This window comes from Apaloderma vittatum, unplaced genomic scaffold, assembly GCF_000703405.1.
Source record: "Apaloderma vittatum isolate BGI_N311 unplaced genomic scaffold, ASM70340v1 scaffold14542, whole genome shotgun sequence".
NCBI lineage: Eukaryota > Metazoa > Chordata > Aves > Trogoniformes > Trogonidae > Apaloderma > Apaloderma vittatum.
Genome location: NW_009704268.1, coordinates 25,066 through 37,462, shown reverse-complemented (window position 1 = coordinate 37,462; position 12,397 = coordinate 25,066). Strand labels below are relative to the sequence as shown.

General features: G+C 38.9%; 1 protein-coding gene across 1 annotated transcript in view; it reads right to left on the bottom strand.

Annotated features, from left to right (window-relative positions):
- Positions 1–1,444: 1,444 nt before the first annotated feature.
- LRIT3 (leucine-rich repeat, immunoglobulin-like and transmembrane domains 3) overlaps positions 1,445–12,397 on the bottom strand; it is an 11,351-nt gene continuing 398 nt past the window's right edge. Inside the window, exons 2-4 of the mRNA XM_009865000.1 lie at positions 11,020–11,498; positions 3,566–3,871; positions 1,445–2,520 (exon numbers count right to left, since the gene is read on the bottom strand). Coding sequence (XP_009863302.1) covers positions 1,445–2,520; positions 3,566–3,871; positions 11,020–11,498 — 1,861 coding nt within the window. The remainder of the gene's footprint in view (positions 2,521–3,565; positions 3,872–11,019; positions 11,499–12,397) is intronic.

The following is a 12,397-nucleotide window of genomic DNA, read 5'->3' as shown; positions in this document are numbered from 1 at the left end:
TGTTTTCCTCTCACCAAGCTATGCCTTACAAGATAAGCTTTCTAGTATTAGAGCAGGCAAAATCTAATCCTGCAATAGTGACACCAAAAAGCCACTATTTTAAAGCTAACTAACTACTCTTTGGTTTGTAGCTTTGAGTAGTACTTCTGCCTCTGAGAAGAGAAGATTCTCAATTTCCTAGGAAAACAAATAGTTCTTCTAGTCATAGAAAGGTCCAAGAAAACAACACAGTTGTAATTTTTAGGAATAACTGTGGTTCTCAGTTCAGACATACTCCTAACCAAAATATCTGAACCTAAAATGATAAAAGTCCTGTTATTTACTTCAGGCAACAAAATAGGAGCCTCACAATAGAAAATATATTATCATCATTAATAAGCAATTCTGCATTAATCATTAGTATTAATACCTGATTTTTTAAACACTGCGAAGCGTGATCACGATTAACTTCCACGATGCTCATTACACTTCATTACATATGCAACGTCACCTGAGGACAAGACCTCCTCTTAGTGTATCTCAAAATGTATTATATTACTACAGTGTAGTGCACAATATTGTGATATACCTATGTAATACATAGGTATATAAGAGTGTCTGTTGTATTACACAATACCATTTTTTTTCTGTACAGAGATTTCTGTAACTGAGGTATATAGACATACGCATCCAAGTCAATTCTAAGGCTGAGATTTTGCAATAAGATCATTTTATATGAATTAACATTATTAATACCTAGTATCTCTCACAGAGTTAGTCATAATGGTATCTTACCTGAGCTTCACAATACTAATGAAACTCCTTTGCCATAGCATCTGCAAAATGACAATATGATGTGCATTGTACATTTAAATTGTCCACAAGCTGTGTCCATAAGCTTCAAGCGTCCATAAGCTCCAAGTGTCCATAAGCTCCAGTTTTGATTGACCTGAGATCACTTCCAGTCCAAGACACCATACAAACAGAGATGTATGACATCTCAAAGCCCAAGCTGATGCAAGATGAAAACTCAAAAAAAGTTTTCACCTCAATACAAGTAAACCTTTTTCTATTTGTAAGTACATGGTTTTTATAAAGGTTGTGAATAATATTTTATATATTAAACTAACACATTATATAGTAAAACAAGAGAAAAAAAACCAGAATGATGTTTTAATGAAAACAAAAAAATAGATCATTAACCAGGCAACCATTTCATGCTGTTATTTGTCTTTTGAAGAACAACATTCCTTCATGCCTAAAGTCACAAACATAAAAAAAGAAAATAAATAGGCAATAATTTTTTCTATTCTCCCTCCTACCCACCACCCTTACCCATCCAGTAAACTGCAATACACCAGATATGTTCTGACCACCACCTAGCACCAACCTGCTTCCAGATGCAGTATCATTTTGGATTAACTTCACCTATTGTATATTCCATGTCCTCCACCTTCACCCATGTTCAACACAGATACTCAGACCTAGAGCCCTCACTTTTGAAGGTCATTTGAGAATCCATGCTTGACCTAGAACACAGGAGAAGTCTTTCTGACTCATCTGTGTACCTTCGTGCCCAGAGCTGGTCTCCTGCATTCACTGTTCGAGGCTTCAGAGACAGTGTTTCAAATTTCACATAGGTCTCTTTTGCAAGGTCAGCTTCCTTTGCAGTTTTTGGTTTGATGTGAAGTTTTAAAACTTTGTAGAGTAAGAAGAATATCAAAGGTAAAACAAGCACGCATGCTGCACTGCTGGCCACTATCAAAATAGAAAACTGAGAGCTGCTTTCCTCATTTAATCCATCAGTGGAGAAGACAATGCACTGCTCTTTCGTAGGTGGCACTCCTTTGGGTGAGACACATGCCATATACTGAGTACTAGGTTGTAAACCATCAATTGTGACTTTATTTTTGCTAGAATCAGTGCTCAGAGGCAACATATCTTTCTCACCGTACTTGGAGTATAACACCGTCACTGCAGAGTTGCCTGTGGCATTGACAGTTTTCCAAGTTAAGGTCACTCTTTCATCAGTTTCACTGATCACTCTTAGGTTCTTTACAGTAATGTTTTGCTCAGCCATACCTGCTGTGTTCAACAAGGTCTCCTGACTTTTCTTGCTAATCTCCCCCGTCTGCTTTCTGCTTCCATTGGTCACTGCCTTCAAATTTTTCTTTCCATCCAGCATGGGCCTAGGTTGCTTCTTGTCAGTAAACCTGATGCTCGTTGATCTTTCCGTGCTAAGCAGTGTGGTGGTGGTTGGTGTGGTGACTGGTGTGGTGGGTAGAGGTGTGGTTGTCCGCTCAGGTTCCTGGCTGGATTCCTCCTGAGTGGTATTCTGTCTCTCGGCCTCTTGCTTCCTTACGTACTTCTGTGGTGACACAGTTGTAGTAACCACACCAACCACTGTGACAGTAACAGCAGCTTCTGACATTCCTGCCAAGTTCTTGGCTTTACATCTGTATTCTCCTGCGTCCTTGTATGAAATCCCTGTCAAGCTTATTATGGACCATCTGACACCTTCTCCAGGTGTTTCTTGGATTACTACAGGAAAATGCAAAGAGCAAAACATTTTAAAAGAGATCTAAAGAGGAAGTAAACATTATTAGAATACTTCTTCCCATAAGTTATTCCTGCCAGAAAGAAGCACATGTATTAAAAAAAACCCAACACCACAACCCAACAACAACAACAAAAACCCCCACCAGAACACAACAACAAACAAAACCAGCAGAAAGAAAACCCATAAGTTATGGAACTCCCTACAATGTTTTATTACTGCAGAAAAGTGATCAGCTTGGGCCAAAATGGAAGTAAATGTCTTGAGGAATTACAATATAATTAGCAGTTTTATCAAATAAAAAAAAACCACATAAACAAAAATCAAACTTTTTAAAGCTGATAAGTGACTAGGAAATACAAGTCTCACCAGCTTCAACTGACAGTGAACACACTAGCTATTTAAAACATTTTTGGAAATTACATTTGCCTTAAGATATTTCTGTACTGTGGACTGTTACTGTCCTCAGACCTACTATTTAAGGTTACTGCTAACTACTTGGCATTAGCAAGAAACCTTTTATGTTACTGCATAAATATCTATCATAGCAGCTAGAATGATATCACAGCCTCTTCAGCATTCAAATGGGTGTTGCAAATAAGCAATAAATATTTGCAATTAACATAGAAAACATGATTTTGGAAAATTTTGTGTTTACAAAGCTGGTTTAAGTGTCCCCACTAGCCTTAACATGAATATTTTGAAACAAAACGTAGATTCCAGTGACAAACTCTCTACTTTTCAGTTCCTGAGTTAGGGCACAACGATTCCAATCTCCACTTTCTTTTATCCTTCCTTGCTTCACCATTTCCCCCCTTCACACACATCATTCTTATAACAGACCACATCCAGAATCAGAACAGTCTGTTGGACCTGTTCAGACCAAAATCTAGGCAAATAATTTAATAACAGCCGTTGCACAGACACAATTGCCATCTCGGTGCAATAGTCGTTACTCATAATGATCTCAAAGCACAAGCAACCCAACAATATCAGGCTCTCCTATTTCCTATAAAAGAGCAATTATACCTGTGTAGTTCACTGGTATATTGTCTGACCTAGTCCAAGTGAGATGTGGTGTTGGGTACCCAGTCGCGTCACAGCGTAGCAGAACGTTGCTTCCCAGCGGGGAAGTGATTTTTGTTGCTGATGTCATCACGGATGGTTTAAGACACTGCTCTAACTCAGCTCTCTGGAACAATATTCCTGCCAGGCTCTCAGGTCCACTACATGAAACCAGTGGATCAAGAAGTACAAGTGAGTTGTCCACGATTTTGGAAAATTCAATCAGCTTTGAAATGCGACAGTCGCAAAACCAGGGGTTGTCCTGCAAACCTGAAGCAGGGAGGAAAGAGAGGGGAAAAATAAAAATAAATGTTGTCAGTCAACATATGGATGTTGTGATTACAGTATGATGTACGACTACCACCAAGTACAATCAGGGAGAACCACAGACCTATTCTAAATTAATATTTCCTCTTTCAATTTGTCTTTTTTGTTCAGCTGATCAGTGGGGGAGTGTTTGGAGATGTGAGAAATAACAGTATGAATGTTTATTAAGCTAAATTATTTCTTCACAGAAGTTTACAGGAGCATAGTAATATACCAGTGCTACCTTTGCTTAAGTTTGCTATTTATCTAGGAGCAAATACTTTGAGAAGATATCTTCAGGCTGATGATACATTTTCACCTGCCTGTGCCTTCTGAAAAGATAGCTTCTCACAGCTACTGCATCTTGTCATCGGCCTGTGCTCTTAGTCCTTTGGGATTTTACAGTTTCATCTTCTTAGATTCCTTTTTGAATGCTTGCAGAGAACATGAGTATTTAAGAGTTTAGAGCTTACAGCAACATCTCTGCCCCTTGAAAAAGGACAAAGGCTAAGAAGGAAAACCTTTAGGCCAATAAAATTCTCACCTGGCTGTGAACTATATCAATATTTTTAGAGATCTGGCTTCACTTTGGGACAGTCTGGAATAAAATCAAAGAGAATAATAGAAGAGTAGAAAATGGGAAGTAGCCTGAAAAAAGCCGGTGGCTATAGTATTTTTATGATGACACACAAAATTGCTGTGTCTCCTCTCCTGTTAGAGGCTGTAACCTTTTCTTCTTGATTCCAAAGTCTTTGAGAGGCTTCTCCCTCTTGGTGAGGGTGAGTGAAAGAGAGTAGCCACTTCTGAGGAATATAAGTCTAAAACATCAGCTGGTATTGATTACTCTACCATGTTGACCTTCACAGAGCAACAGCGTCTTCACCAGGTAAAACACCACACAGCATATCACTCATGAGTTCAAATATTTTCTCATCTGACTTATACTTGTGGACATACCTTTTTCTTTTTTTTCAAGTATTAACAATAAACCCAACTTACAGTTTGAAATGAGGGATGGTGTGCAAGAACCCCTTGCTATTGAATTTACTGATTAGAGCAATGGATGAGTCACATACATTAAAGCAAAATTAAAATAAAAAAGCCCTGAAAAACCTGATAATATTGTTGAATGTGCTATTTTTAGGAATTATCAAAACAGCTAATGGAAAAAATGAGATTTTTATTCTGGAAGAAACCTGTAGATGAAACAATATATGAATAATTAACTGCTGCTTCCTTTTATCACCTGAGCAAGATTAGGTTATTTTAAGCACCATGGCAGTGATTGGTTAAAACTGCGGTAAACCCCAATTAATCCCTGCTCTTTAAAACAAGACTTGACCTGAAGAGATTCTATGACTTTGACATCACAATCCAATTTCACCCCTTGCAGACATAAGAGATTTTGCATCTATTCACTACCTAATACCGGCTGGAATGGAGAAGGACAATCAAGGAAACTTAAAAGGAAACTTAAAAAGGAAAAACATCTCCATAATATAATTATTCTTTCCTGAGAACTTAATACGTATATTCACAAGCAAAAGAGATACCGTCCAAACATTTTCCATATGTCTAGGCACATCAACTGTTTGTGCTCATAAAAAGTCTCTCCAATCAAGTACATGAACATAACTATTTGTGCTCATCTTTTAAATTAGGAAGCTTCTTTAGTTTGTAGTTAGAGACAATATTCCTCTAATTATCTTTTTTTCATTACCACTTGCTTTAAGTGATCAATTTTCTTCACTATGTTAAGAGAGAGACTATATAAGCATGCGAAAATTAAATTCCCCTAAGGTATAAGAGTGGAAGAAAGGATCCCCTTGAAACAAGGCCTTGATTGCCAGAGTACCTCTGCAACAAATGCTGCTAAAACACGTGTGAACTTCCAGCACGGCCTCTGGGTTTTCTGAAGGGCAGAACTGTGGGACAGCGGTGCTAAGAGCAGGTGGCAGAGAAGGAACGCCAGGTCCACAGCGTTAATTAGGAGAGATCTGCAGCATCAGTAGGGCTCCCGTCCCGCACACCAGGCAGCACATTCTCACTCACATGGAACGCTACTGAGAATATTTGTTCTGTGACCTTTCTACAAGCTTTATTGCAGGAAAGGATGGGATTTAGTGTTGTTTCTAACACTACTAGCAGCACTCAAAGGCCCTTCAAACAGAATCATAGAATCATTTAGGTTGGAGAAGACCTTTAAGATCATCAGATCCAACCGTAAACTGAGCACTGCCAGGTCCAACACTAAGCCACATCCCTAAGCATCACATCTACACATCTTTCAAATATCTCCAGCGACAGTGACTCAACCGCTTCCCTGGGTAGTCCGTTCCAGTGCTTGACAACCATTTCAGTGAAATTTTTTTCCTAATAGGTATAATCTCCAAAGAAGACCTAAAGTCCAAAGAAGACCTAAAGTTGTTACACTAATTATCAGAAATTGACAAAATAGAAGAAAAGATGAAGAAAAGATGGATAGCCCTTAGATTAGATAGTTTTATAGTCCATTCTGGGACACAGGTTTGACTACCTCAGATCATTCTGAAGGCCTGGTTTCAACAGCAGAAAAAAAGCAGTAGTCTCAGAAGACTCTGAACTTCTGTGCTATAGTGCAAAGAAAGAGTTACTTCAGTCACCTCACCTCATCTATCCATCATGCTTCCCAGTGGGGCTGGCTAAAGAAGCGGGATTTACATAAACACACAGACACAGCTACAGGAGTTCCTTCCTCACCTCCACAACTCATCTCTTCTATTTATATGTGTCTTGCCAATATTGTACAGTATTCACATTATTTTTAGTAAAATTGCACAGCCATTGTAAGTCATCGAGTCATGTGAATTCACAAGATGAAAAGATGAAAGCACTATTGAGCTGGAATCAAGGATAAAACACTGAATTTGATTGTACTTCAGTTAGCTAATGAAGAGAACAGAAACAGGGATGTAAACCTAGCTTCCAAACTACAAAGGGCATTCTGAAAGTTAATACCAAATCTTTATAAATCCTGGATATTTTTGTAGAAATATTGAGGCAGCTTGTTGACCTAAGAAATACTAATCAAGGCCAAACAAACATTGATAAATATTTATACATTTCAAATATTAATGCAGTGTATTTTAATATTAAATATGGATTATAAACTGCTCTAAATATCCTTTTTTATTCTAGATTTAGCATATTTATATGTATGCTTGCATGTACAATGACAAATATATGTGTGTCTGTGCATGCATATTTTTGCAGTCTTCTCAGCAGGTTTTCCTCATGCTGTGTCAATATGGACGTTAGAATTCAAAATAGCTACAAGTGATATTTCTTTTGTAAATCAGTGACCAGTCTCAGACCGTAACCTGTATAATATACTGATTTTTAGTTGCTGTAGAATGGCGGTGTGTGAAATATTCAAGTTTTGGGACAACGGAAATATTCACCACAGCTTGGGCCAACCTACCCACTTCCAACTGAAGCTACGAAAATTCAGATTCCTGGTTCTGAAGAGGAAAGCCCACTTCCTGCACTGTGTCCCAGCATTTCCAACACCCAGTGATTACTAGGGAGTAGTTTCAGGAAAAGCAGCGTCTACCCAATGGCCCAGTATAACAGTAGGAAGCCTAATGAACCTGTAGCATTTAAAATTTTTGGCACCTCTACATGCAGCTAGACTCATCTAGCTGACCTCTTTATAGCTAGCTGAGGGTCAGAGTGAGCCACTTCGCGATAGAGTCAGGGGTGATTCTCTGAGCCTCTCATTTAGCAGAGTGTCCACACAGAGGAGCATCATCTAGTGAGAGGTAATAAAAACCCCCAACACCCTAAGTAAAGAGATTACAAAATGGAATAAGGAGATGCTGTCCCCTAGCAAAAGTAGTTCATGGCTCCTTCAAGAGTCCTTGAAGTAAACATGGGGAACCTGAACTTTTTCTTGCATGAAACTGTCTTGATGCTCAGTCAAGACACTGAAGATAAAATTGCCTTCTGGTGTTAAAAAAAATATATGTGCACAAACATTTGATTTTGGTGCTTAGCTGTTGTTGATCTTGTTAATAAAATACAAGTGACAACCTTGTTTTGCCAGAACTAGGAGAGAAACCAGCTCAAGCCATAATTGCTTACACTAAGTACAACCTGACTGCTGTTTTCCTGACAGGACAAAGCCAGCATTTATTGCTCCAGCTTCTAGCAGAGCTCTGGCTGCAGTTACAATTCCACGCAGGTACACAGGGGAGGTTGAATGTTCCCACAGAGAACAGCTGTGGGAGCACATAGGACACAACTGAGCACCAAAGCATGTAATTGTGGGCATCACATTTTAAAGGAAAACTTTTTTAAAAAAAAAAAAAAGAAGAAAAAAAAAGCCCAAAGAGAATCAGTAACTATGATAGGAAATTAATTAAAAAACCATAAAACTCTCAGTTTGTAAGAAACTGGAGAAAGAAAGATTAGTTAAAGTAACAAACAAGGAAGGAAAGTCTATGAAAGGTTACCATAAGCGATGGTAATTAGGCTTTCTGCATGTTCATCTCATGTAGGACAAGAGGTAATCAGCTTAGTTTGCAGTAAGGGAGATTGAGGTTAGATATTACGAGAAACTTTCTCACTACCCTGATAGTTAAGCATTGGAAGAGGTTACCAAAGAAGACTCTGGAACGGTCTGGCTGCAAGCTTTAAGAACACCACTGACTTAACCAGAACTGCCCAGTTCATCTGGATCTGCATCCCACCAGGCTAGAGGTCTCTTCAAAATCTTTCCTGACCACATACCTCTGTGATCCTGATCTCCACCTCATAGGAGGAGGATAGTACCTCTGGGACACCTTTCTTCCACGTAGAGACAGGAAGGGGGTCGGAGAGGAAGCAATGTCACAGAGCACATCTTGCTCCTGTCATTCTAAGCTGACATCTCCTATGGTTGGAGCTTTATAGAGACATCTCAATTCCTAGGTCATATATCTAGTCTGACAGTTTCTATCAACCATTCATTCCTGAAACACTGCTTTTTAACAGCCCATCAACAGCAACCTAAGGACAAGTCTCTGGCAGCAAGTGTAAGCGATGTAACTACAATTTTGCAAGCGCCAGTAATAAAGGTAATAAAACTAACACTTAGTGGAGACTAACTAAGCTTGTCAAAATAGCCCAGGACATAAAAAGCACGGCACTTCCTAATCTCTGGGGGAAGTGGATGCATTCTTATTGACTATAGAGTTTCTTATATAGCAAAGCACTGGGATATACTCATCAGAAGGCTCTATCAATGAAAGAATATTCAGCTAATTATTCACAGCTTAACTAAGGTAGATTTACCCAACGCAAGACAAGCACTAGCGGCATTTTGCATTCTCAGATTTGAATCTAGAATGACTGCACAGAGCCTCCCCCAGCACATACATTAAAAAAAAAAAACAAGTCACTCTTTAAGCCCAGTATGTGCTCCCCTCTGGAGATCTGTGTTCAAACTCAGTGGTAGCTCATAGATGAAACTCATCCAACGGTCACACCCCAAGTCTCTAGAGAATTCAATGCTAGAACCAGAGGTTTTTCCAGCACTAGAGGAGGCTGGCAAAGTTCCTGCACCAAAAAAGCCTGCAGACGGTTGCCAGGGGGAAGGGGAGGAGAGAAGATTGTGTGTGGTTTCAGGGTTTTTGCTGTTGGGGGGGGTTTTAGTTGTTTGTTGGTGGGGGGGGGGGGGGGGTGTCTTTTTTTTTTAGTTTCAGGTTGCTTTTTGGTTTGGGGGTTTTTTTAGTGCTGAAGGCTATGTAAGACAAGGAAACGAAATAGCCTCTGGGAGTCCCACATGAGATCATCATGAGGATTAGATCTAGCACAGTCAGCTCATACTTTACTGCCTCCTGTAGCCTTCAGTGTGGGACAGGGAAAGGGGTACTGAGCTGGACTTACTTTTAAAGCCTTTTTCTTTTTTTTTCTTTTTTTTTTTTAATCCTGGATAAGTAAATATCCTATTAACGCTGCAAATCTACAGTTACCATGCATGCAAAGAACTCATTCAGTCTGCTTCCATCTATTAAGTTATTTACATACAATCTCATCCGAATGAGTTTCAAATTGCAGCTTCTGCTGTGAAACAAAGCAGCTGAACAAATGAACACTGAATAGTGGATGTCTAGATCAATAAATTGGAAATACTGGGCAGTATAATGCAAGGAAGATCTTTACCAGTGGGTATAGAACTACTGTAGTAGAGAGACACAGCTGGTTTTCTTGCCTTCCACCTGCTACACTAAGAAAATGTCAAAATGTGCACTTCTACATAGACACAGAACACTATTGACAGAGCTGTTCCAGCCGTGTTCTAAGACTGCAGAAGTGCAAGGGGTTACCTGCAAGGCTGGGAAATGGAGAGAAAGCATAAGATAAACAGAACTGATGTGATGGTGTACTAGAGAGAGGGAAAAAAATATGAAAAAAAAAAAATCAGTCTGGCCAAACTACTCTGAAACACTTATCTTAAATACTATTAAAAAACACTATGAAGATGTAGGGATCAGACTCCTCTGTCTCATATTCAGCATGTATATTTGGGAAAAAATCAGGATAATCAGTCAGCTTTAGAGCAACATAATGCCAACAAGAGTCATGGTGAGAGCAGAGTTGGCCCTTTTGAGCCACCAACACTACCTGCAGCACTGCGTCTCAGGACAGACTTCATTCAAGCATCACCTCTAGCTACTTATTTTGCTTGTGAGTCACTGGAAAAAAAACAGTTGCAAATAGACATGGTTGCAATCACAGCCACATACAGTGATGAGGGAAACGCCATCAGAAACACAGTATTTGGAAGTCCTGCATTTGTATGGATATGGAATACTCCATATAGCCTGTACTCCTGTAGACCATAATCTTGTAAATTTTACTTCAGTTTCACAGCCCTGAGACAACAACACACAAGAAGGTCTCTACCTTCATTTTATAGTTTTCTGTAACCAATAGAAAATAAATATATAAATAACCACAGAGCAAACCAGAAGACTGACCTAGATAAAGACCACTCTCGTGAACCCCAGGCTGGATCCCTACCTGTTCTCCCTTGCAACTTAACACCTAGGTAAATTTTAATCAGGAATGAGACAGGTTGTTTAACATACCCAAAATGACTCTCTGTGTTACCAGAATGTCTGAGTGCTTGGACGGGACAGCTTCTGAGAAGGGGGGCCAGATGTCCATCAAGTCTGACGGCAGGGTGGTCAGCTTGTTGCTGGATATGTCCAGGTAGGTGAGGTTTCTTAGGTACCGGCCAGCATCAGCGGGAATGCTGGTCACTTTATTGTTGTGTAAATCAAGAGTGCGGAGGTTGGGCATCTCTGCCAGTGATTCCCAAGGGAAAGTGGAGAGGAGATTACCATCCAGCCGCAGCTCATGCAGTTGTTTCAGGTTATAGAAACTGCTAATATCAATGTTGGCTACACAGTTGTAAGTTACCCACAGGTATTTGAGATCTACCAGGTAGTAAAAGGCTTCAGTTGGAATCCTTCGTATTACGGTTTTCTCTATACGAAGTTTTACGGTATCCACTGGAACATTCACAGGGATCTCGTACATGTCAGGATCATTACAGAGCACAGACCTAGCATTAAAAAAAAAGACCAAAAAAGAGAGATCAGAATTTCTTTATAAGGAATTTCTACAACACTACTAGTAGAATCACAAATGTCAAATCGTGAAGACTACTCCACGTTTTGAAATTGAAAAGTCAAGGTGCAGTTTCTAAAGAAAAATGGAATACAAAATAGCAGTGATACTATCACAATAAATCTAGACTTGTTCTGTCCTAAAGCACCATCTTCTGCCCATCACTCCACTGAAAAGTGGAAAATAGAAGCCATTGTAAAACAAATAATACGTGCATGTATCTCGGGTGGGAACTGCATGCAATTGGTCGTACTAAAATTCAGAATTTTGCACTACTAATTTTTTCTAATTTTTTCTGCATCACTAAAATGTAAACTATTTGTCTATATTTATCTTTCAGAATAGGCTGAACATTGAAATTGTTAGCATATTTTTCTAAAGAAGTTTCTAGCCCTCTTTCTGGTGTCTACATAGAAATGACCATTTTTAGAAGCACTAAGAACTTTCTGCTCCTTGCTTTGATTTCAGTGAAATGGAATTTCTCAGCATTTTCAAGAATTAGTATGTCTCCATTTCTTTGGAGTATACTGTTTGCAAATATTAGTTTGAAGATTCCCCTTCCCTCACTAAGGCTATCTTTAATTTTCTCCCTCTTTTCTCTATATTCTTCCTCTATTTTAATTTCTCGTCATGCAGCTCTATATTAGATATTTTGTGACAGTAAGTAGCAATGACAAATAGTATTATCACAAAACTGACATGACAATACTCAGACAATCAATTTTCAAATTAGCTTCTTTATTACTAAAAATTACATTTTTCTGCAGATTAAAAAAAGAAGAAAGAAATCTGTTTATTTGAACTAGAATCCCCTTAAAGAAGACAAGTAGTCTG